The sequence below is a fragment of the Triticum urartu genome, chromosome 5A (assembly GCF_056163025.1).
Source record: "Triticum urartu cultivar PI428250 chromosome 5A, HENAU_Tu73, whole genome shotgun sequence".
Classification (NCBI taxonomy): Eukaryota; Viridiplantae; Streptophyta; class Magnoliopsida; order Poales; family Poaceae; genus Triticum; species Triticum urartu.
The window spans coordinates 52,092,602-52,119,371 of NC_141877.1; the positions used below are offsets into that span (position 1 = coordinate 52,092,602).

A 26,770-nucleotide genomic window follows, 5' to 3' on the forward strand; every position below is an offset into this window, starting at 1 on the left:
ACAGGTCTGAAGAGGTCACGTTCCAGGTGGCCCCGTTCAGTAGCGGATATCATGCTCTGCTAGGGCGGGAAGCGTTTACAGTCTTCAAAGCAATACCCCATTATGGGTACACGAAGCTCAAGATGCCCGGGCCTAACGGAATCATCACTCTCATTAGTGATCCGGACATAGCACTCCGCGCCGAAAACAAGACAGCCGCACTGGCCCTCGAGGCGCTATCCGAAGCCCTAGCGGCTGAGGAACTGACTGCGCTGCGCTCCACGGTAAATAGGGACGATGTGATACTCGATAAAAGATCCAAGTCCATTTAAACCGGCGGAAGAAATAGTCAAATTCCAGGTCCATCCAACGGACCCCAATAAAACAGCTACCATCGGGGCGTAGTTAAACCCTGATGTAGACGTCGCACTGCGAGAGTTCCTACGAGAGAACTGGGACATTTTCGCCTGGCACCCTTCAAACATGCCAGGAATCCCACGCAGGCTGGCCGAACACAGCTTAAATATCTTAAAAGGATTCAAGCCAGTCAAACAGGCTCTTCGGCGTTTTTCTGAACCTAAGAGACAGGCCATGGGAGAGGAACTAGCCAAGCTATTGGAGGCCGGATTCATCAAAGACATAAAACATCCGGACTGGCTGGCAAACTTGGTGATGGTACCAAAGAAGGACAAATCCTGGCGCCTGTGCGTTGATTTCAAAGACCTTAATAAGGCTTGCCCAAAGGACCCCTTCCCTCTCCCCTGCGTTGATCAAATTATCGACACTACTGCAGGACACGATTCGTTGTGTTTCCTCGACGCATACTCCGGCTACCATCAAATAAAGATGGCAGAGTCAGACCAAGCCACAACGGCATTCACCACACCATACGGCCCATTCTGCTTCAACATAATGCCCTTCGGGCTCAAAAATGCCAGCGCAACATATCAGCGCATGATTCAGACATGTCTGGCAAACCAGATCGGCAAAACAGTGGAGGCATACATAGATGATGTGGTCGTTAAAACAAGACATGTCGAATCTCTAGTAGACGACTTGAGGCTAACATTCAATAACCTCCGAACATACGACATCAAGCTCAACCCGGAAAAATGCGTTTTCGGCATTCCAGCCGGAAAGCTCTTGGGCTTCATTGTATCTGGTAGAGGAATTGAAGCAAATCCAGCCAAGATCCGAACACTCTGACACAATTGGAGGCTCTGCCAATAAAATAACACCTTCAGCCCACGTAATAATGGCCGTCATCGCCCCGTGGACAGAACCATTCCTCGCCTACCTTACCAGGCAGGAACTCCCTGAGGACCAAAATGAGGCACGCTGCATAGTGCGGCGATCTACAGCCTATAAAGTCCACGAGGGAGAGCTTTATAAGAAAAGCACTACCGGAATCCTTCAAAGGTGCATCTCCGAAGAGGAAGGGCGGAACCTCCTGGCTGAAATTCATGCCGGACACGGCGGACATCACGCTGCAGCTCGGTCCCTTGTAAGCAAGGCCTTCCGTATAGGCTTTTATTGGCCGACGGCCCGGGCAGACGCCCAGGACTTAGTCCAACGATGCGTCGGTTGCCAGCTTTTCGCAAACCAAAGCCATATGCCACCCACCGCCCTCCAAACTATCCCCGTCACTTGGCCCTTCGCGGTCTGGGGGCTTGACATGGTTGGACCCCTTAAAGACGGAACCCACAGGAAAAATACTTACTGGTCATGGTGGATAAGTTCACCAAATGGATAGAAGCCAAGCCTGTTAAGACGGCCGAATCCGGACCGGTGATAGACTTTATATCCGGGGTTGTACACCATTACGGTGTCCCCCACAGCATCATCACTGATAATGGCACGAACTTTATGGCCGATGAGGTAAAACTCTGGTGCAAAAACATGGGCATCAAGCTCGATTATGCTTCCGTCTATCACCCACAAACCAACGGCCAGGTCGAACGTGAAAATGGTCTTATCATGAGCGGCATCAAACCCAGATTAGTGCGGTCCCTTAAGGAATCTAATACGCACTGGGTAGAGGAGCTCGACTCCGTACTCTGGGGGCTGCGGACCACGCCGAATCGCACCACCGGATACACACCATTCTTCATGGTGTACGGCGCAGAGGCAGTTTTGCCCTGCGACATAATTCATGACTCACCTCGAGTGCGCATGTACGAAGAAAGAGAAGCCGAGCTCGATCGCACGACAGTTTGGACGCCTTGGAGGAAGAGCGAGACGTGGCAAAAGCCCGTTCCGCATTCTATCAACAGCAGGCTCGAAGATACCAAAGCAGAGAAGTACGGGCCAAAAATTACAACATTGGCGAATTAGTTCTACGCCTGCCGGAGAAGAAAAAGGACAAACTCAAGCCCAAGTGGGAAGGTCCCTTCATAATCGACCAAGTCCTAACTGGTGGAGCGTACCACCTGCGAGATGCATCGGATAACTGACTCGAGCCGAACCCATGGAACGCAGCCCGTCTAAGAAGATTCTATGCCTAGCGCCGGACTCTATGTTCGTCTCCTTCCTCTGTCCATTTTTTATATACTTTCTGTCCTACATTTCTCTCCTTCTCCTCTCTCTCTCTCTCTTATAGCCTTTAAAGGCTCATCAAGTGATGCGCTATCCACGCTCATTAAACCTGGGGGCTTCTTTAAACAGAAGCTTATTTATACGGGCTTCATGCCTAACACATGTGTCACACTTCCGCATGTACCTTTTATTCGCCATTATATGCATCGATATGACTTAAGTTTTGGCCAAGCTGGGTTGCCTGGCTCCTGTGCTTACCCCTACGTTCCCGATTGTTCGGCTAGGTGGTGAAGGGAGCACCTCTGTGATTGTTACTACCAGGTCAGCCGGATGTGTACCTCAGACTGAGTGAAGCCGAAAGCTAGCGTTCTTAAGGGAATATTCGGTCGGTGAACTAAAGATGATCTTTTCTTTCACTTATTTATCTATACGCCCCCAGATGTTTTTCCTGCGTCTCTTTTCGCAGAATGGACATGCACTTTAGGGCATGCCTCCCAGGGAAAGGAACCCCTAACGGAACTATTCTCCCTGCAAGATGTTTCTTACTAACCATGTAATATAACATAACTAGTTGGGCACTTGTCTGTTCAAGCACTAATGACCCCTACGCCTGGTCTCCATGCATACCCCGGTTCTTATATAACCGCGAGGGTATTCGGACACACTCCGGACCGTCAGGTCCCGAGGTTGAAGCGAAAAGGTCGGCCATGACAAACGATCTACAATCCGGCTAGAAGGCATTACATATGTATATTAAAATTACATAGTCAATCTGACTGATTGTATTCCTCTTCAATTCCATCCAACAGGCTGTCTAGTTTACAGTCCTGTTGGGAATACTTTGTGGCCAACTCTACTTGGCCGTATACTAAGCTCACAGGGATCTACTTCCCATCGGGCCCTACGGGTCCGACCTCGGCCATGTGGTTTGGGTCAGCCTTCGTGTACCGCGTCTTCACCATGGCCCAGGCCTCCCTGGCGCCTTGACGGCAGGCCGACATCTTCCACAATCGGAAGCGCCACCGCGCTCCCTTCAGCTTCTCTACAAGCTCTCCAAGGCCTTCGAGCATGGAGACGGATGGCCACAAGGCCTGGGCGACGCCTTGCATCACCTGCTGAACTTGCTCGTGCAGTTGTGAGAGCTCGGGAAGAAGGTCACCCGTAGAACCAGGCATTGCCTCTGCAGGACGACCTGTCAGCATACCTACAGACATTACTCTGTTACTCGACTTCCTCGCCGAACTCTTTTTTTTCAAAGTTCGTTTAAGCACTTACTATATATGCCGCGTCGAAGCCGCTGATTCTCCTTCACGGAGTCCAACAACTGGGCACGAACATCCTTCAGTTCAACGCCTAGCTTGGTGTTGGCATCTTGGAGATCGTTCTTCTCCCGCCTCACCTTTGTCAGCATGCTCTCACCAGCCTTTAGCTGGCGTCGGAGTTGTTGCACTTCCAGATTTAATCCGGCGCCATCTGCAATTTCATTTTTCAGATTTGCACCCACGCCGCACTTCACAAAATACTTATCTTTCGAAGCGTATATTACCAGAAGGGGTCTCCTTGGGCTCCCCTGTCACGGCTAGTGCGGCCTCTAGTTGGGCTTTGCACTCTTCCAGCTCCTAGGACAGCAGGGTATTCTTTTCTGTAAGAACCTGCATAACAAATGATCCTTAAATCAGTTATTCTAACTGTTTCAAATCTCGGGGGCTACTAGTATACTTATATAATTACCAAAATTTTCTTACCCGTATGTCTTTCACATACTGCTCCGTGGCTCTGGCTAGACCATTTTGAGCGGCACGGAGGTACGCGTCTCCCGAATTGAAGTCATCCAATGCCTCTTGGGAGAAACAAGCGTCGCGAAGAACTGTCTGGCGACGCCTGTGGTTCATGGCACTCTCCACCTCGGAATTGGTGGCAGATAGCCTGTCTGCATCCTCCGTCGGAGGAGCATCCGGTGCGCGCCTCATGTTCGCCTCCGCTTCTGGACCAGGCTTTGGAGCCTGGCTGGTGGAGGCGTGATTGGCAGCCTCTCCGGATATAGTCCGGCGAGGTCTCTTCGTCCTGAAGAGAGCACGAGTGTTAATATGCCTCGAAGGAGTAACACCTGGGAATAAGGTGGCGCGCTATACCTTTGCGTTGGTGCCTCAGTCCGGACCGCACTTCTTTTCAGCTCGCGGGGCCCTGTCGCTGCAGGCTCGGCCTCCCGTCTCAAGGACCTCCTCTGCAAAACACGGTTGTCATACGGTAATCGAAAACACGCGAGGAAAGATCCCTTTTCAAAGTGCTGGGACTTTGGTCTTAGTTACCTGTGAGGCTGGGAGTAGCCCCGGGTAATCGACCGTAATGGCCACCAAGGCGTTGTCCTTGCTCAATTGATGAAATACCCCATCAATCAGCTCCACAGATAAGACCGTATCCTCTTGAGAGGACGGGTCGAGGGACCGTCCTGGGTCTTCGGGTTGTGGAGGAGGGCTGTTTATTTCTTTAACAGCCTGGCGCAGTTCCTGCGTTGAAGTCGTTAGACTGAATATTTAACGATGGGAATATGAAACGGATGGGCAAGTAAAAGTGACCACTTACCCAGCTTGGGGGATTGTACATAGAAAATCCACCCTGTGGGTTGACGCGGAGAAATTCCTCCTCTTCTCCCTTGTACAAAGTGGACAAGATCTTTAGTAGAGCGGCAGCCGAATCCGGCCCCTTGCGGCCGTAGCGGGTGGCGTCGTCCTCCCCGTTGAAGTCCCACATGGGGTGGCCTCTATACTGAAGCGGCTGCACCCCTCGCATGATGCATTCGGCCATTACCCCGATCATGGTCAGTCCGGAATGAGCTAACAATCTTATCCGGCCCATCAGGTAAAGAACGTCCTTGTCGCTTTCCCTCTGAGGGCTCCGTGGATGCCAGCTTAGGTGCTTCTTTAGGGGAGCACTGTCGAACTCAGGGAGGCCGATCCGGACAGGATCCGGCAGCGGGACATCCTCTATATAAAACCATTCCGAAGGCCACTCCTCGGATGCCTTCTTTGGGGTTCCGGATAGATATCCGGTCCCAGCGATGCGCCACACTTCGGCTCCGCCCACTTGATATATTGACCCCTCCTTAGAGCGGGGCACAAGGCAGAATAGCCTTTTCCACAGCGCGAAATGAGCCTCGCAGCCCAAGAACAGCTCGCAAAGGGCTACGAAGCCTGCGATATGCAATATGGAAGCAGGATTGAGGTTGTGCAGCTGGAGGCCGTAGAACTCCAGCAGCCCCCGAAGAAACGGGTGAATTGGAAATCCGAGCCCTCTTATTAAGTAAGGGACAAGGCATACCCGCTCTCCTTTGGAGGGATTGGGGGCGCTCTCCGCTTGCTCTCCGCCATTATAGGTGGCAAGTCCGGCTCGAACCGGGACCATATAGGCCGGGGGAGAAATCCCTTGGTCTGGAGCTTCACTAGCTCGCTGTGCGGGATGGAGCACATCTTCCAATCTCCAGGCTGAGGGCTGGAAGGACGAGAGGAGGAGCTGCGGTGGCCGGCCATGATAGAATGGACCTATGTCGGATACGCTCTGATGAATACTCGCGGAAGGGAGAAGGTGTGGTTTGGATCTAAATCCTCGTCCCCTTAAATAGGCGGCTCATTCACGCGGCTAGGGGTGTAAATATAAAAAACACCCTGACTTTTCGTATTTGTTTGACACGTGGAAAACGGCCATTATTGGGCGTAGAAGCCAAGGAGCACTACATTTACAAGAAACCGGACACTATTCAACAGGTACACGGAATTTGGAGAAGAACCCGCCTTGCAATGTCGAAGACAATTTGCGCGCCGGACTCGTCGTCATTGAAGCCTAGTTCGGGGGCTACTGAGGGAGTCCTGGATTAGGGGGTGTCCGGATAGCCAGACTATACCATTGGTCGGACTCCTGGACTATGAAGATACAATATTGAAGACTTCGTCCCGTGTCCGGAAGGGACTTTCCTTGGCGTGCATGGAAGGCAAGCTTGGCGATACGGATATGTAGATCTCCTACCATTGTAACCGACTCTGTGTAACCCTAGCCCTCTCTGGTGTCTATATAAACCAGAGGGTTTTAGTCCGTAGGGGGAACAACAATCATACCATAGGCTAGCTTCTAGGGTTTAGCCTCTCTGATCTCATGGTAGATCTACTCTTGTACTACCCATATCATCAATATTAATCAAGCAGGACGTAGGGTTTTACCTCCATCAAGAGGGCCCGAACATGGGTAAAACATCATGTCCCCTGCCTCCTGTTACCATCCGACCTAGACGCACAGTTCGGGACCCCCTACCCGAGATCCGCGGGTTTTGACACCGACAGTGATCTTCACCCTTCCTTTTTACATTTTATCCTTTGGCAAGCAAAATATGTTGGAAAGATCCTGGTATATATGGCTAATTGGATGTGAGTTTTCCTGAACAATTACTATTGACATTACCCTTGAGGTAAAACGTTGGGAGGCAAAACTATAAGCCCCTATCTTTCTCTGTGTCCGATTAAAACTCCATACCCATAAGTATTGCGTGAGTGTCAGCAATTGTGAAAGATTATATGATAGTTGAGTATGTGGACTTGCTAAAAGCTCTTATACATTGACTCTTTCCTATGTTATGATAAATTGCAATTGCTTCAATGACTGAGATTGTAGTTTGTTAGTTTTCAATGAAGTTTACGATTCATACTTGATATTGTGATTGAATTATTACTCTAGCATTAGATATTATATGACAAAGAATTATGTAAGTTGCTGTTCTAAGAATGATCATGATGCCCTCATGTCCGTATTTTATTTTTATCGACACCCCTATCTCTAAACATGGGGGCATATTTTTAGATTTCGGCTTTTCGCTTGAGGACACGCGAGGTCGAAGCTTGGGGGAGTTGATACGTCCATTTTGCATCATGCTTTTATATCAATATTTATTGCATTATGGGCTGTTATTACACATTATGTCACAATACTTATGCCTATTCTCTCTTATTTTACAAGGTTTACATAAAGAGGGAGAATGCTGGCAGCTGGGATTCTGGGCTGGAAAAGGACCAAATATTAGAGACCTATTCTGCACAGCTCCAAAAGTCCTGAAACTCCACGGAAGGTGTTTTCCAAATATATAAAAAATACTGAGAGCAATAACCTCACCAGGGGGGCCACACCCTGCCCACGAGGGTGGGGGGACTGCCCTACCCCCTGGGCGCGCCCCCCTACCTCATGGGCCCCATGGTGGCCCTCCGGTGGCCATGTTCTACTATATGGATTCTTTTGATGGGAAAAAATCATAAACCATCTTCTTGGACGAAACTCCGCCGCCACGAGGCGGAACCTTGGCGGAACCAATCTAGGGCTCTGGCGGAGCTGTTCTGCTGGGGAAACTTCCCTCCCTGAGGGGGAAATCATCGCCATTGTCATCACCAACGCTCCTCTCATCGGGAGAGGGCAATCTCCATCAACATCTTCATCAGCACCATCTCATCTCAAAACCCTAGTTCATCTCTTGTATCCAATTCTTGTCTCCAAGTCTGGGATTGGTGCTAGTAGGTTGCTAGTAGTGTTAATTACTCCTTGTAGTTGATGCTAGTTGGTTTAATTGGTGGAAGATCATATGTCCAGATCCTATATGCATATTAATACCCCTCTGATTATGAACATGTTTATGCTTTGTGAGTAGTTACTTTTGTTCCTAAGGACATGGGAGAAGTCTTGCTATTAGTAGTCATGTGAATTTTGTATTCGTTTGATATTTTGATGAGATGTATGTTGTCTCTCCTCTAGTGGTGTTGTGTGAACGTCGACTACATGACACTTCACCATTATTTGGGCCTAGAGGAAGGCATTGCAGAGTAATAAGTAGATGATGGGTTGCTAGAGTGACAGAAGCTTAAACCCTAGTTTATGCGTTGCTTCGTAAGGGGCTGATTTGGATCCATATGTTTCATGCTATGGTTAGGTTTACCTTAATACTTTTGTTGTATTTGCGGATGATTTCAATAGAGGTTAATCATAAGTGGGATGCTTGTCCAAGTAAGGACAGCACCCAAGCACCGGTCCACCCACATACCAAATTATCAAAGTACCGAACGCGAATCATATGAACGTGATGAAAACTAGCTTGACGATATTCCCATGTGTCCTCGGGAGCGCTTTACATCATATAAGAGTTTGTCCAGGCTTGTCCTTTGCTACAAAAAGGATTGGGCCATCTTGCTGCACCTTATTTACTTTTGTTACTTGTTGCTCGTTACAAATTATCTTATCATAAAACTATCTGTTACCACTTATTTCAGTACTTGCAGAGTATACCTTGCTGGAAACCGCGTATCATTTCCTTCTGCTCCTTGTTGGGTTCGATACTCTTACTTATCGAAAGGACTATGATAGATCCCCTATACTTGTGGGTCATCAGAGAGGCCGATCTGGATCGGGGACAGAGAGAGGGAGGCGGCGGGCGGAAGGAAGGGAGGAGAGGTGAGAGAGAGGTAGGGTTTGGTGCGGTGGTTTTTTTCCTTTTCTTTGCATGGATGGATGTATGGACATTGGATTGCTAGCAATGGATGGTAGGATGTCTGCCATCTCATCGATCCGTGCCATAAACAGTTCCACCAATCACAATGTAGTACACACTTTGACGATTTTATAACCATCTAAATTGGTCGTAATCGATTAAATAATATGCTAAATCATGTCACCTATTTTATAACATCATAGAAAAAGAAAAGAAAAAAGAACAATAGCATTGTGTCACAAGTGAGACTTGTTTTTCAGGAAAATAACAAACCTGGAATAATACAAATATCTTTAAAAATTGATCTCAAAAATGAGTTTTATTTGCAAAAAAAAACATTTTCTACCTTTGGAGTGTCGAAAATGGTATATATTTTTTGAAGCACCTACCAATATTTGTTGCAAAATGGCACCACTCTATTTTTCAATAATATTAGATCATATTTTAGGTACAATTGACCAAATGCTTGTGTCTCAATAGCTGTCTATCCACCTCTCGTCAAATTGACAAAATTTCGACGATTTGGCTGGAAGTGGGTCAAATTTGTTCAAATTGACAAATTTCCGTCAATTCAGCAGGAAGTGGATCAAATTTAAACTGCAGCGTCCTCATAGTTTGCTCTTTATTTTTTCCAAAAATCATTTCTAGGTACATAAGTATCTATTTAATCATAGAAATATCAAAAGTTTTCCAAGATTCAACCACTAGCTAGGAACGGTCAAGCCCGCCGTTTTGACCGCATTTTGAAACGGGCATAAAAAAATCAAAAAAATCAAAAAATTGGGAAACCTTCGCATTGTGTCATTATATGTGACCAAGTTTCCAAGAAAAATAATAAACTTGTAATACGGCAATTATTTTAAAAAGGTGTTCACATAAATGAGCTATCATGTGTGAAGATTCATGGCTTTCAAGCCAAATGATCAATCTTATGGCCACATTCATGGCATAGTTTGTTCAAATGATCTCATATTATGCACAAGGATGCATCTTGGAATTCCAAACAATGTTGCCTAAGGGAGTTTTCATTTTCTTTGCATGGAAAATTCATTTTCCATTTTTTGAGTGCCCGAAATGAGTTCTTTTTGTGAAGGACCTACCATGTATTTGTTACAAAATTGGACCTAATCAATTTTCTAAAATACTAGGATATATTTAATGCACAATTGGCAAAATGGTTGGGTTTCAAAAGTTTTGATCCACCTCTGGTGAAAAAGACAAATTTCCGCTGATTCAGTAGGAAGCGGGTCAAATTTGAACTGCAGCTACCTTATTGTTTGCTCTTTATTTTTTCCAAAAATCATTTCTAGTTACATAATTATATATTTAATCAGAGAAACATCAAAAGTTTTCCAAGATTCAACCACTAGCTAGCATTTTGAAACGGGCATAAAAATTCAAAAAAATCAAAAAATTGGAAAACCTTCGCATTGTGTCATTATATGTGACCAAGTTTCCAGGAAAAATAATAAACTTGTAATACGGCAATTATTTTAAAAAGGTGTTCACAGAAATGAGCTATCATGCGTGAAGATTCATGGCTTTCAAACCAAATGATCAATCTTATGGCCACATTCATGGCATAGTTTGTTCAAATGATCGCATATTGTGCACAAGGGTGCATCTTGGAATTCCGAACAATGTTGCCTAAGGGAGTTTTCATTTTCTTTGCACGGAAAATTCATTTTCCATTTTTCGAGTGCCCGAAATGAGTTTTTTTTGTGAAGGACCTACCATATATTTGTTGCAAAATTGTACCGAATCATTTTTCTAAAATACTAGGACATATTTAATGCACAATTGACCAAATGGTTGGGTGTCAAAAGTTTTGATCCACCTCTCGTGAAAAAGACAAATTTTTGTCAATTCAAGTCCTTTTTCCTACTGTTATCTTGATGCCATGTAAACTAGTTTCTACCATGATATACATGCCTATTTTGAGTTACTTCAGTCAGGATGTTTTGAACATATGGTTATGCTCTATCCATTCTTGCCTCTGGTTGCAATTATGGAGTGCTCTAGCATGTCATTTTGTTGCTCTACTTTTGCTAAATAATGTTCCCGGCAGAATGTTAACATGATAATCCATATTGCCATGTGTTTTGCTAGTGATCCATGCATCCTATTAACTTGCTCTTGCCATGGTTAGCTTCATGAACATGTCATCTTGCAATAGGTATTCTTATGTTGTCATTTAATTCTTTGTGGTGAGTGGCATGAGCTTGCAAAGTTGCTATCATGAATCTGTTTTTGCCATGTCCTGGTATTTTCACCAAGTCCGAAACTGTTAACATAACTTGCCATGTTTACATGGCTGCCATCATATTTTCTGTGCCTTTTTGGCTCATGTTCAGTAAGGGACTTTTGTTCTATGCATTTAGTAGAATCATGCCGTGCGTCTTCTTGCTATGATACTCTCCTGTAGCATGTTGTTTGCTTGCTCTAAACTGTGCTTCCTGATGTTATTTCGACATGTTAGTATTTTCACTAAGTAGGTGAAGCTGATATCTTTTTCACTTTTGCCATGCTTGTTTGAACCTGTTCTAATGTGATTTAGTCGTAGCTCAGTGTTCATGTTTTGTCAAGAATCTCTTGTACATCACTGCCATATGCTTTATTGATATGTTGGAGTGCAGTAGATTAGTTTCTTGTTGCATTCTAAGTGCTATTGTGCTGTTAATCACAGATTTGCGTCATCATTGTATTGCTTGTCATTTGCAAACCGTGCATCCGTTTCCGGTGATCTTTATATCGATTTCAACCGAAATCATCTCATCTTTCCAGCGGCATACTTGGTTTGCCAAGTTGATGCCTTGATCATTCTTTCCCTTCCGGAGCACGCATATGCGTTGCATATCATATCTTGCATATCATGCCATGTATTGCATCATGTTGCTTGTGCTTTGCATCGTGATTGATTGTTGTTCCGTTGCTTGTGTTCTTTCTTCGGTAGAACCGGGAGACGAGTACGTGAACGAGGAACCTGTTGAGTACGCTAACGAGGAGCAAGCTTTCGACAACTCTGAGAACTTTGCAGGCAAGATGACCATACCCTCGAAATCACTTCTATCTCTGCTTGCTAGTTGTTCGCTCTATCTCTATGTCGCGCTACCTACCACTTGTTCATCATGCATCCCATATTGCCATGTCAAGCCTCTAACCACCCTTTCCTAGCAAACCGTTGTTTGGCTATGTTACCGCTTTTGCTCAGCCCCTCTTATAGTGTTGTTAGTTGCAGGTGAAGATAAAGATTGCTCCATATTGGACCATGTTTATGTTGGGATATCACAATATCTCTTATTTAATTAATGCATCTATATACTTGGTAAAGGATGGAAGGCTCGGCCTTTTTTCCTGGTGTTTTGTTCCACTCTTGTCGCCCTAGTTTCCGTCATACCGGTGTTATGTTCCTTGATTTTGCGTTCCTTACGCGGTTGGGTGTTATGGGAACCCCTTGACAGTTCGCTTTCAATAAAACTCCTCCAGCAAGGCCCAACCTTGGTTTTACATTTTCCTAACAACCTAAACCTTTTTTCCCTTGGGTTTCCGGAGCCCAAGGGTCATCTTTATTTTAACCCCCCCCCCCCCCCGGGGGGGGGGCCAGTGCTCCTCTGAGTGTTGGTTTGAAACGGGCAGCCTGCGGAGCCACCTCGGGGAAACTTGAGGGTTGGTTTTACTCGTAGCTTGTCCATCCGATGTGCCCTCAGAACGAGATACGTGCGACTCCTATCGAGATTTGTCGGCACATCGGGCGGCTTTGGTGGTCTTGTTTTACCATTGTCGAAAATTCTTCTAACCAGGATTCCGAGCCTGATCGGGTCTTCCTGGGAGAAGGAATATCCTTCATTGACCGTGAGATCCTTTGATGGGCTAAGTTGGGACACCCCTGCAGGGTATAAACTTTCGAAAGCTATGCCCACGGTTATGAGGAAAATGGGAATTTGTTAATGTCCGGTTGTAGAGAACTTGACACTTGACTTAATTAAAATGCATCAACCGCGTGTGTAGCCGTGATGGTCTCTTTTCAGCGGAGTCCGGGAAGGGAACACGGTCTTGTGTTATGCTTGAACGTAAGTAGTTTCAGGATCACTTCTTGATCACTCCTAGCTTCTCGACTGTTGCGTTGCTTCTCTTCTCGCTCTTATTTTCGTATGTTAGCCACCATATTTGCTTATCGCTTGCTGTAGCTCCACCTCACTACCTTATCCTACCCATAAGCTTAAATAGTCTTGATTTCACGGGTGTGAGATTTTTGAGTCCTCATGACTCATGGATACTTCCAAACAGTTGCAGGTGCCGATGATATCAGTGCAGGTGATGCTACCGAACTCAAGTGGGAATTCGACGAGGCTCTTGGTAATTACTATGTGTCTTTCTGGATGATCAGTAGCGGAGCCCAGTTGGGACGATTGGGGATCTAGCATTTGGGGTTTATCTTCCTTTACTTTTGGTTTTGACCGTAGTCGGTCTTTGAGTGTATTTGGATGATGTATGAATTATGTATGTATTCTGTGAAGTGGCGATTGTAAGCCAACTCTTTATCCCTTTCTTATTCAGTACATGGGATTGTGTGAAGATTACCCCTCTTGCAACAAAACCACCATGTAGTTATGCCTCCAAGTCGTGCCCTGACACGTGGGACATATAGCCGCATCGTGGGTGTTACATGTTTAGTAACGCGGTTGATGTAGTCGAACGTCTTCGCGATCCAACCGATCCAAGTACCAAACGAACGGCACCTCTGCGATCTGCATGACGTCCCTTGTACTCTTGATCCAGCTGAGGCCGAGGGAGAGTTCCGTCAGCACGACGGTGTGGTGACGGTGATGATGAAGCTACCGGCGCAGGGCTTCGCCTAAGCACTACGACGATATGACTGAGGTGTCTAACTGTGGAGGGGGGCACCGCACACGGCTAAGAAAAATCTTGGAGTGCCTTTGGGGTGCCCCTGCCCACGTATATAAAGGAGGGTGGAAGAGGTGGCCAGCCTAGCAGGGGCACGCCTATAAGGGGAGTCCAACTAGGATTCTCAATCCTAGTTGGAGTCCCCTTCCTTTTCCAAGAGGGGAAAGAGGGAAGGAGTACGAGAGGGAGAAGGAAAGAGAGGGGGGCGATGCCCCCTCCCTAGTCCAATTCGGATTTGCCATGGGGAGGCGTGCGGTCACCCCTTGATCTTCACTCGGAACCTTTCCGATGTCCGAATATAGCCTTCCAATATATCGATCTTTACGTCTCGACCATTTCGAGACTACTCGTCATGTCTGTGATCTCATCCAGGACTCCAACAACCTTCGGTACATGAAATCACATAACTCATAATACAAATCGTCATCTCTGGTCATGTCTGTTAAACGTGCGGACCCTACGGGTTCGAGAACTATGTAGACATGACCGAGACACATCTCTGGTCAATAACCAATAGCGGAACCTGGATGCTCATATTGGCTCCTACATATTCTACGAAGATCTTTATCAATCAAACCGCATAACAACATACGTTGTTCCCTTTGTCATCGGTATGTTACTTGCCCGAGATTCGATCGTCGGTATCACCATACCTAGTTCAATCTCGTTACTGGCAAGTCTCTTTACTCGTTCTATAATGCATCATCCCGCAACTAACTCATTAGTAACATTGCTTGCAAGTCTTATAGTGATGTGCATTACCGAGAGGGCCCAGAGATACCTCTCCGATACATGGAGTGACAAATCCTAATCTCGATCTATGCCAACCCAACAAACACCTTCGGAGACACCTCTAGAGCATCTTTATAATCACCCAGTTACGTTATGACGTTTGATAGCACACAAGGTGTTCCTCCGGTATTCGGGAGTTGCATAATCTCATAGTCAGAGGAACATGTATAAGTCATGAAGAAAGCAATAGCAATAAAACTCAACGATCATAATGCTAAGCTAACGGATGGGTCTTGTCCATCACATCATTCTCCTAATGATGTGATCCCGTTCATCAAATGACAACCCATGTCTATGGTCAGGAAACTAAACCATCTTTGATTAACGAGCTAGTCTAGTAGAGGCATACTAGGGACACTTTGTTTTGTCTATGTATTCACACATGTATCAAGTTTCTGGTTAATACAACTCTAGCATGAATAATAAACATTTATCATGATATAAGGAAATATAAATAACAACTTTATTATTGCCTCTAGGGCATATTTCCTCAATGACCACTTCAAATTTACATCTCCTAGTGTTTGACACTTCAAGAAAATCTACACAAATCTCATGCTCTCTCAAACTCAATTCAAAAACCAAATATAGATTATATTTAGTTAACTACTGAACTAAATTTTACTCTAAACTAAACCCTACTGACCTAATTAACATCTACATTATCTACTACTTAACATCTATTATTACCCTAACTAAAAAACATCTACTATTAACCCTACTGCCCTAGTTAACTAGTACCACCACTACTAATAATTAACATCTACTAGTACTGCTAATTAACATGGCAGGAAGAAATGCAGAGAGAGGGGGGAGGGGTGGGGGAGCTTACAGAGAGGGGAGAGACTGTGGCTGGGAGGTGCTCAACGACGGAGGTAGGGGCGGCGAGGGCGGGCTCGGGCATGGGCTGCGGCGGTCCTGGGTGGGCTAGGGCGGCGGCAATGAGGTCGAGGGCGCCGTCGGTGAGGTCGAGGGCGGCGGGCGGTGGCGGTGAGGTTGAGGGCGGCCTCGAGCGGCGGCGGTGAGGTCGAGGGCGTGCGCTATCGACGGCGGCGACAGAGGAGTTGGGGGAACAGGGAGGAGAGGGGGAAAGGACTTAGCAAAATTTTGAACCCGCGGGTGGTTAAGTCAAACTAGCAGTAGCACAAGCAGAAAAATGCGCTATAGCTAAGTTAGATATAGTGGTTCTAGCGAAACGCGCTACTGCTATGGGAAGTAGTTATTTATTTTCCTTTTTCTTTTCCTTTTATCTAAGGAACGTAGCTATAGCGCGGGCTTGTAAAACGCGCTACTGCTATGCTTTTCTTCTTTATTTTTTTCTTTTGTTTATCTTTACATTTTTTTATTTTTCTTTTTCCTAATTCTTCATTTTCATTTACTTTTTTATTTTTTTTCTTTATTAGCAGTAGCGCTCTATGCTGGAAATGCGCTGCTACAACACACTTAGTGATAGCGCGCTTTCAGTGAAATCGCTACTACTATTCCTAGCCTGCTGCCAACACGGTGGGAATTATAGTGGTAGCGCTTTTTCCAGCAGACGCGCTACTGCTATAAGTGTAGCTATAGCACGCTTGGTTAGAACGCGCCACTACCAAGTAGCAGTAGCCCCCTGTTTTAACCAGCGCTACTGCTATACCTTTGTGTATAAGGTTTTTCCTAATAGTGAATATTTGTGACAGGTTTGTCACAAATCTTCTTCTTCTCCAGTTCTTGCTTCAAGTCTGTTAGAGCAAGCTGTGTGTTGCCCAGTTGGGCCAATGCCTGCTCTTTGTCAGCCACCATTTTAGCAAAATCAAGCTTGAAAAACCTCAACTATTTTTTCATCTTTTCCTTCTCTCTCGCAACCATAACATTTTCTTCAGGATTAATTACATTTTCCCTCAGCCTAAGCTTGTTCCCATCCTCATACATGCCCCAAATCATTGCTATGCTCATCTTCAGTTGGGCGGGGCACTCAAGGTCAATCCACTCAACAAAGGGGCATTTAGGAACTTCCTATGGATTTGACAAAAAAGAGACAAGAGTTGGTGAAGTTAAATGATATTCAGTAAAATAAAGTCATCTTCAGTTGGTGCAATTAAATGATATTCAGTAAAATGCATTCATCTTCCGTTGGTGCAGTTAAATGACTAAAATCAGATAAGTTCAGAAATGCAGTTAACTTCAAAAATACCGTCAAAGTTCAGATATGCGGTTAACTGAACTTAACAGTTAACTGCACAAATGCAGCAAACTGTTAGCACTTAAATTCACCAATGGAGCTAACAGCTGAAGTTCAATTATCTATTCACAATTCAGTTAAGTATTCTAAATGATGAAAACAGTTCAGTATTCTAAATGATGAAAACATTCCATGACAGATAGCAAGCAATATACACACTAATTGAAACACACTACACACAACAAGCAATATGCACAAATGCAATATGAGATAGCTAGCTAGTAACCTTCTATGCACAAGTTAAAGATCTCCTGCCACTATCCACTGAATTGAAGGCAACAAACTTCTCACACACAGATTGGTGCTCACATCTATACGCAAATTCAGTAGCAGGGCCTCTCCATTCCGAGCAGAAGATGGTGGCAGGTGCCTACAAGAATAACAAATCAGCATCTTCACGCTCTGGCCAGAATTTTGTGTTCGATACGACACAACCCGCACACACATAGACGCACGTCTACTCTCGGAGGCTAAATTTCATGTTTTGACCCTTTTTCCGAACCTATTCGAGATCTGACCCTAGTTTGGAAAATTTTTGAGATCTAACCCTTTTGCTACCGCCAGCAACCATGGCGGTATGGTATAACAGCCTACCGCCAAGGACCTTGGCGGTAGGGTTGCATGCCCTACCGCCAAAACCCACCTAAGTATTGAACACAGTGCGTGCTCGTGCCTACCGCTAAGCACTTTGGCGGTAGGGTTGTGCAGGCTACCGCCAGCTCGTTTGGCGGTAGAGATGTTTCCTACCGCCAAAGTCCCTGGCGGTAGGCTGTTAGACCCTATCGTCATGGACTCTGGCGGTAGCAAAAGAGCCAGATCTCGAAAAAATTCAACTTAAGGTCAGATCTCGAATAGTTTTCGGAAAATGGTCAAAACATGAAATTTTGCCACTCTCGGATGTGTTGTTTGCACGGGGTCTTTGATGGCCCGGCTCGAATCTCACATAGGCGGCAATACGCGGCTCTCCCGGCCGAGGTTTCAGAGACGGCAGTTTCCTTTGTGGTGTAAACTGACTTCCGGCTGGGACGAGTAAATTACATCTATGATACTTAAACTTGACCCTGGGGTTCACTTCCATCACTGTATTTAGAAAAGCTTAAAATACGGTCACTGAGGTTGCCCAGGCGTGTCACTCTACGGTTACCAGTACCGTATCAGTTTTATTTTTGCTAACGTGGCTAATACCCCTCTCTCACTACTACTGTACTACACTATTTCTCTCTGTAATTCTGTCAAACACCTTACCTGCGCCCATCGCTGCGCCACACCCCCACACTCCCACCGTTGCTGCAGCTCTTCAGTGTCAGTGTGTCACGTCAGAGCTCCTGAAAGCCTCGTGCGGCCCACGAACGAATTGCTGCGCTGGTTGGCCAGACTCTCATGCTTTCAAATCCCAACTCTCGCGCCATGCCGAGCTTGAAGCTCATCAGCGTCGTTGGCACCATGCAAGTTACTGTCCCGATGCGCGTCGTTGGAAGTACGAGCGCCGCTGTGGAGGTCACCATGGGTTGCTGCTTCAGTTTACTAACCCGACGGGCGTCAGAGGAGGTCGGACTGGTTTGAGAAATGCATGGTTGCGTGCATGACCAAGCGGCACCATGTTTGCGACAGTGCCGACTTAGCCTTACACCATGTCGTGCTCCTCAACACCTGATCTGCCTACATCGCCTGACATGGTTGGCAACCTGCTCTCTCCTCACCTCGTCGTCCAGCCGGAGGCCCACGCCGCCATACCCTCGCAGCTCTCAGGCGTACTCGTAGTTTGTGCACTGGTCGCTGAACCCCAGCCTGCAACCAGTAATCCATCGGCACGTCGGACGCCCCGTTGGTTGCGTCTTCGTTGAAGACGTCACATGGGTTGATGGTGCAGAGATTGCAGATGTGCGGTGACTCAGAACGGAGAGCTGCGAGGACTTCAGCTTGCTCAAGTACGACATCGCCCCGCCAAACACCATGCACTCCATACCGTCGGCTGCCCGCGCATGTTATTTTCTGCCGTTGCGGGGCGACGTCATCGAGCTCCATGGGGTGGGCGAGGACTACAACCGCACCGTGAGGAAGGACATCGTCTTGTCATTGAGCTTGGAAATGCACCAAAGTTCGCCGTGCATGGTAGCAACCTCGTACGGGTGCAACGCGTCATCTACTGCTCAACAAAGAGCGGGGCATTGAAGGAGAGGAGCTCGAGCCGAGCGGGACTTCTGGCCTGACGAGGAGAAAGGCGGTGGGTAGTAGAGGCCGTTGACACAAGAGTGCCCGGAGGCGATGTGCTGCTCGCCGCGGGCTCTAAAGCATGTCGGCATAGACGGACGGGCGGTGCTCAGTTTCATTAGATCTGATGCAAAAAGGATTGTGTGAGAAAGATGCGGTTGGCACGTAAGCAAGTCAACGATGCAGGGCCGGTCAAAATGTGCCACGTCAGCAAAATACATTGGATACGGTAGGGCTGACCGTAGAGGGACGCATTTCTGAGACCTCAATGACCGTAATTTGACCCTTTTGGAATACAGTGATGAAAGTGAACCCTAGAGTCAAGTTCAGGTACTATAGACGTAATTTACTCGGCTGGGACAGGGGAGAAAAGCAGCCGCAGAGTATGGGTCCCCGGCCCCGAAAGCGCAGCAGAGCAGAAGATCCACATCCAGCTTGCGAATGCGTGCACAGCCGCGCAAGGCTCTCGGCAATTTATCTAGAGGTAATATCAACAGAGGTCATAGAACTTGCGCTGGATGTTCAGTTTGATACTAGAACTTAGAAAATACAGATTTATGGTCACCCAACTTGCGTTTTCGTGCAAATACGGTCACTTTATCCGTATCAGACGTTATCCCGTGCTTACATGACATGCCAACATGGCTATGGCCCACTGTCGGTGACAGGAACCAATTTTTTTTGCAGAAACGCCCCTGTTTTGTATTTAATTGCACAGAAACCTCCTCATCAGCATGCGTGTTCCCACTTGAGAGAGAAATGATAAATAAAAAGTTCATGCGCACGTAACACTGAACAGAGATATGAGAAACAAAAAGGCCGCGCAGGGCTCGAATTCGCTACGCCATGCATGCAAATGCCTGTGCCAACCACTGCACCAAGCACGTGTTTAAACAAATATACTTTACTTCACTTTATAGTGAAAAGCAGGGTTTAGCTCATATTTTCACAAACTTGCAAGCTGGGGCCACCTACTGGATGTGCACTACTAATTACTGTAACGTTCCCAAGCTTTGTTTTTTTTCTAGTTTCAATTTATATATATTAATGCCAAAAACTTTTGAACTCAAAATCCATTTGAATAAATTCTGGCAAAAAAATCCGCTGATCCTCGAGTAGTTGTCGTTGCCAATATATAAAATTATATGTTTCTCCTTAGGCACATGAACTAGTACGAATTTCAAAATGGCAAAAATTTCGCTCATCCTCGATATGGCCACAAAATCTTTGAGACAAATCAACAATTTTTTGTTTGAATTCAAATGATTTAAAATTAAAAAGCCTAGATAAAATAAAATATAACACATAATGAATATATCATTTTTATCCTGATGTTAGTCCATTAATTAGCTAGCAATTGGCCAAGGTTTGAATCTTCTGTAGGTTATATTTTTGCCAAAAAAACATATTCGGTACAAAAATAATCAAAATGTTTGTGTCTCATGATTTGAATTCTAGACCTAGAGGTGTGAAGAAAACTAACCTGCCATGGTACAAAACTGGAATTTTAATTTTAAGTGATCCAAGTCCATTTTGACATACGAGTTCAAATTAACCATAAAAATATTGAGGGGAATGAAAACAAAAATTGCGCACCCTCTAAATCCGTTTAGATAACTTGATATTAGAGCAAGCTTATTGCTAATATCATTTGTCTTTTTATATGCTTGAATATATGGTTGTCCCGGCCAAAAAAGAATTTATTTGTCGGGTTGAACAATATAACAGCATATGTACCTTGGTACAAGACAGCAAAGCATGTCCAGTGTGCTAGTTAGCACGTGAGACTGGAGTGATGAGTTGCTGGTTCAAATCCACATGGCCTGATTAATTTTTAAATCTACAAATCTTTCTCACATCCACTAGCAGGTGGGTCCCACATAAAGGTAGGAAGAGTAGGCTGACTGCCAAGTGAGACCTATGTGCGAATGAATTATACAGCCATAATTATTATGTGGGTATGAATTATACAGCCGCATTATAAAAAAGTTGGAGTTGTTTCTGCAAAAAGGACGTTACACATGTCACACCTAATGGCTCCGCCACCAACAGTTATTGACAGTGGGGCCATGCATATGTGGCACGCCACGCAAGCGGCGAAAACGCCTGCGTACACGCTTTGTGACCGTATTTGCATCAGAACGCAAGTTGAATGACCACAAATCCGTATTTTTGAAGTTTTAGCACCAAAGTGAACATACAGAGCAAGTTATATGACTCCCGGTGATATTACCTCATTTATCTACTTATCGTGCATCCGAGCTGCTTGCTTGATTACGGCAATCTCTCTCTCATTCACGACGGAACGGAACAGCCTATACACCCGTGGGGCCCAAACGGCGCATAATCCGGTACCGCGGGGCTCGGGCCCCCAAGGGCTCACAGCACTAGCATTGCATTCCAGCGAGAGAAGAGAAGGCACCGCACACTAACACTACCCGGACGACGGGGGGCGCCCATTCAACTTCTTTCCTCGCAACAGTCCCGTTTGCTTTTCCACTCCCCCCCCCCCCCCCCCCCCCCCCCCCCACCCACCCACAGAGAGTTCCAGGGTTTAGGGTAGCAGCAGAGATGCTGTGGTCCAGATCGCGGGGTGGTGACCCGGCGGCCGGAGAGCGGACTGCTGGGTGTCGCTCCGGCTGCTCTCTCTCCATCAGCGCCACTCCTCCGCCCCACGGTGGCGACCCGAAGCCGGCGCCGGCGGTCGGCGCGGTCCGCGATGCGTCCACGGGAGTCGACATCCAGGACGGAGGACGCGGGCTGCACAAGCATGGCATTCCGGTGGAGGTGAGCCGGTCTACGGCAGCAGATGGGTTCGAGGAGGCGAGCGTGGTGCGCGACGGGTACCACCTGCTTCCTCCGCTGCCGCGCCACCCGTCGCTGATGCGGGACCAGATGGCGTTCTGCCTCCCAGCGGTGAACGGGCTGGTGGCGTCGGCGCCGACAGGAGGGCGAGCAGGCGGCGGAGGGGCTTGCGGTGGCAGGGACGCGTACGACTACGACCACGCCAAGGCACCAACCCTTCTCCTTCTGCTCGCGGCTACTAGGGAGCTTCCCGCAAAGGTACGTGCTCGCTGTAAATTGGTGCTAGATTCCCATGCGCGCCTCAAGTGAGTTCCAGTTGGTGTTGATGTCGCCTGCACTGCACAATAATTTGCCTGTTGTGGGCCGCCTGACGGCCTTCCAGATAATTTTGCAGGGCCTTTTGTTTCTCAGCAAGTTTGTCATGCTGATGGATTTAATTTTTCAAATACTTCAGACCTGTAGTACCAAGTTGAGGTTAATTGTTGGACTGGACAAATATTGATGATAGTGTAATTTGCAAATAATTATGTGTGTCAGCTTCTGCAATCCATGGTAGAACCTTAGAATGCTGAGGGTATTATTGTTGCTAAAATATGCAGTATAGCACAAAGAAATTTTGTAAATGAATGTATGGCGTAGAAACGGAAAGACCTAGATAATTTGAGACTTGTAAGATCGATGTTATGTAGAAAAAAACAATCCATCCACGTGTTAATCACGCTGTGGTTACATGAGACAGAACTCAAAAGTTAGGGGTGTGATCGGCTTCCTTGCTATACATGAATGCACAATACAACTTGATGCAGTTATTTTTCTATAAAAAAAATGTATCGCTTTTTGGTGATCAGGATATTGCAATGAACATCAGGATAGACCATCATATCCAACGTTAGTTCATATGTGCAGGCCAGAAACCCAGAAACAAGTATTAGTGTAGGAAAAATAAATTGTTAATTCTCAGAATTTAATTTCCAAATTATATATTTTGATGCCTTTAAACACTAAGTTGCTTGAGATCTCTTTCTTATGATAGTTGCATACATATATATGTGTTCATTGAGGCGTTAGCTGTAGACCAAAGTTATGTACTTGCTCTCATACAGTTGTATACTTGTATTTGATACAAAGTTCCTGACGGCAATTGTATGCTGTTGATGATGCTTTTAATCATTTGCAAGATAGATACCCTTTCATTTAGATGCCACAAGATAGATACCCTTTCATTTAGATGCCACAAGTAATATTATGATCTAATTTAATATGAATGTGCAGGCCTCTGTTGTAAGATCCTGGACTCAGTTACCACCATCCATCGTGAGGTATGTACTATTCATATGCTGTTATCTATGCTTACTCAGTACTGTACTCGTTGAAGAAGTGACTCACTTGAGCTGGAATTGACAACATAGATTATAGTCATAATTCATTGCTGACTGTTGTACATTTCAGTGTGGGCTGGGCACTGTTCTAGTAGTGCAGCGATTGACCCATCAATATATAGGTTGGAAGGAAAATTAAGAAAATAGGATTACTCTTGCTTGAACCAAAGCACTGGACAATTGATGATTATTAGCGAGAGTTCGAGCTGGACACAATTCCTATTCTTTAGTGAAAGCATTTCCTTGTTACATACTCCCCCCGTCCGGAAATACTTGTCCTAGAAATGGATGTATCTAGACTTATTTTAGTTATAGATACAACCATTTTATCCATTTCGAGGACAAGTATTTCCGGACGGAGAGAGTATATAAATAGTTTTTTTAGATGTACATATATAGATAGTTTGTTTGACTTAATATTTCTCACGTTTTGTAGGGCTTATTTCTTCATTTTGGTCTTATTTCTCTTATCTGTTGGAGGTTCTTGTACACCAATTTTGAAGAATGAGTTTAAAATGGAGTTTTGTCCCATAAATACTTCTGAGACCTGTGCAGTACCTCTATCCCATCCGTTTAAAAGGCCTATACCTATTCACCGTACATGGTTAAATGAACAAATCCCTGAAACACGCTCAGTACGCCTAATGCTTGAGGATCAGAACGATAAATGTAATAATTCACAAAGGTAATAATATAAAAATGTACAATGCTGAAGTCTGTCGTGATTTTTTTAGTATTTAACATTTTATCTACTCCATTGTATTTTCAGTTTGGATTTTGAGATTGTTTCTATGGCGGCGCCTACAATTTCATTCTTGGCAAACTTTGCACCTTTGTAAGTATTACATCCTGTACTCCTTATTTGGAAACCATGTATGAATCTATATACCAAGATAAAAAATCATAAATCAAGCCTTTAGCTGTATAAATTTTTTGTTGAGCTTATTTTGAACTGCTCCTAAGAGGTACGATAAGAGTTTAATCTTGTCTCCGCAATTCCCAGTTGTGATATAGACAATATTTAAAGAGAAGGCTTAAGTTTCTTCTTTTATATAGTCTGCTGACTGTTCCTTTTGTATCATGCCTTTTAATTTCTCTTGTAGAATGAATATTATTGTCCGTGGCTACTGTTCCTTTCTGATTGTGCCGTATTTTTCCCTTCTAGAATTAATGTGTATGGAATTCGACAAGTTGAAGAAGGAAGAAAGCAACTTTTTGCTACTTCTTCTATGTTCATATCTGCATCAAATTTTTTCTGGGGTTGGTATCAACACAAGCAGCACTGCCCAAATGGATTCAAAATAACCATCTTACTACTGGCTGGTCTTCTGCATTTGGTTTATGCTTTATTCTTTTGCATCAGTTCGGATGTGAACAGAGAATGGTTACTCTCCCTTATTCTTGTGGGTCTCTCTGCTAGTGCAACAGATGTTTGGAACGAATTAACAGCAAGTATACTTGGCATCATTTGCATGGCAATCGGTCATATTGTTCGCGTTATTGCCATTCGACGATATCATACTGCTAATGTGATATTTGCTTTTTTTGGTCTGCTTGGCGGCATTCCAATATTCTATAGGGCAAACTGGAAGGCTCAAACACTCTTTACGGTATATAATTACTTAATGAGGAACCATGTTATTTACATAAATATGCATATAATTACTTAAACTAATAAGTTTTGAACATCTTGCACATCTGCAGATCAGCACTTTGATATCATCTGCAATCAGGGTTGTTGATCTCGGCATGCAAATCTATTATTATCGTAGAGCACCGAGGATGAGGATGCTGCCCATGTTCCACCTATTGTTGCTCCAGATGCTGGACGTGAAGTTGGTGATGATGGTCATGAAGCTAGACATGGTGCGGCTATTGCTGAAGGAGGTGGGGGTGCTCCTAATGTCTCACCTTTGGATCAGGGCTCTAACCAGCTTCATGATGCACCTGTTGTTGCTCCAAATGTTAAAGTTGGTGATGATAAAGCTTCACATGATGTGGCTATTGCTGAAGGAGGTGTTTCTCACAATTGCCCTGCTGGTGCTCTAGGTGTTCAAGATATTGATCAAGAAGATGGTGATGGAGGAGCTCCAGAAGTGGCGGCTGATGCTCAAGTTGCTGGTATTTAGAATTCCCCTGCCCCTGCTGGTGCTCCTGATGTTAAAGTTGCTGCTGATGCTGATGCAGAATAGCTGTCTACTGCACGTTATTACTTTTTGTTCTGTCTTTTCATTTGAGCTTTAGGCGAACTGATGAAAGGCAATTCAATATCACCACCAGCTTTAGACAAGCCGATTGAGCTAGTCTATTTGGGCAAATGTTGCAGGTGAAGTTGGTGTTCCAAATGTTGCAGGTGAAGTTGGTGTTCCAAATGTTGCAGGTGAAGTTGGTGATCATGAAGCTCTAGATGATGTGGCTGTCGCTGAAAAAGGTGAGGATGCTGCTCATATCCCCACCTTTGGCTCAAGTTGTACCTGAAGATATTGTGCAGGGCTCTAACAAGCTTCCTGTATCGCAAGGTGTTCATGGTGCAGGTGAAGTTGGTGTTCCAAATGTTGCAGGTGAAGTTGTTGATCATGAAGCACCAGAAGTGGCAAGTGTTGCTCTAGTTGCTGTTGTTCAAAATGCCACTGCCTCTGTTGGTGCTCCAGATGCTGAAGTTGCTGCTGTTGATGATGCAGAATAGTTGTCTCCTGCACTATATTCATCTTTGTTCTGCCTTTTCATTTGAGCTTTAGGCGAGAACTGATGAAAGGCAATTCAATATCAGCACCAGCTTTAGACAAGCCGATTGAGCTAGCCTATTTGGGCAACAAACTGATTGGCAAATTGGACAGGCTTGACCTTGTTGGCCTTAAGAGTTGTAGATGATTCTAGGTATAGTTAGGAACTGTTCTTTTGTTAGGAATTTTACGTGGGATGATAGCTGGCTTGTTGCTTTTACCATGAACACTGAACACTTCAAAGCCTAAGGGAGGTGACTGAGAGGATTGCAATGGCACTTTAGGGCACTCCCAAGTGTTGGTCTTTATGGATACCCTGTCCTAAAAAAGTTTACCTTTGCCATTATGATTTCATGATTCTTAATTCGACTGAGCTCCACAAATGTAATGCTTCTCTGGAAATCATGTGTCAAGTGGAGCCGTACATGTCTCTGATTGCCATTTTATAGCATGAATTGCATTATCCTTGATGTTTACTTGAAGTACAATTTGCATGTGAACACCATTGGTTCGTCCTAATTTTTGCATCCTTTTTAATTTCATGGCAATGCTGCTTGAAAAAAAAAAGACTCCCTCCCTCTGTAAAAAACAGAGTGGGTACTTTTGGACGTCCAGTTGCGTGAAAACACTTGGCACTAGTAGCGGAGTCACGGGCCGTTACAATACCAACTAGATTCATTGTTTTATTTTTTGCGGGGCAACCCAT

General features: G+C 45.3%; 1 protein-coding gene across 1 annotated transcript; it reads left to right on the forward strand.

The window, feature by feature from the left end:
- The first annotated feature begins 21,701 nt into the window (after nt 1-21,701).
- Nucleotides 21,702-26,387, forward strand: LOC147967964 (uncharacterized). The gene is made up of 8 exons (XM_087523333.1): nt 21,702-22,220; nt 23,235-23,281; nt 23,778-24,026; nt 24,111-24,176; nt 24,507-24,951; nt 25,046-25,228; nt 25,391-25,772; nt 25,861-26,387. Exons 1-7 carry the CDS (start codon nt 21,729-21,731, stop codon nt 25,583-25,585), a joined length of 1,677 nt encoding a protein of 558 aa, XP_087379459.1. The 5' UTR covers nt 21,702-21,728; the 3' UTR covers nt 25,586-25,772; nt 25,861-26,387.
- The last annotated feature ends 383 nt before the right edge of the window (nt 26,388-26,770 follow it).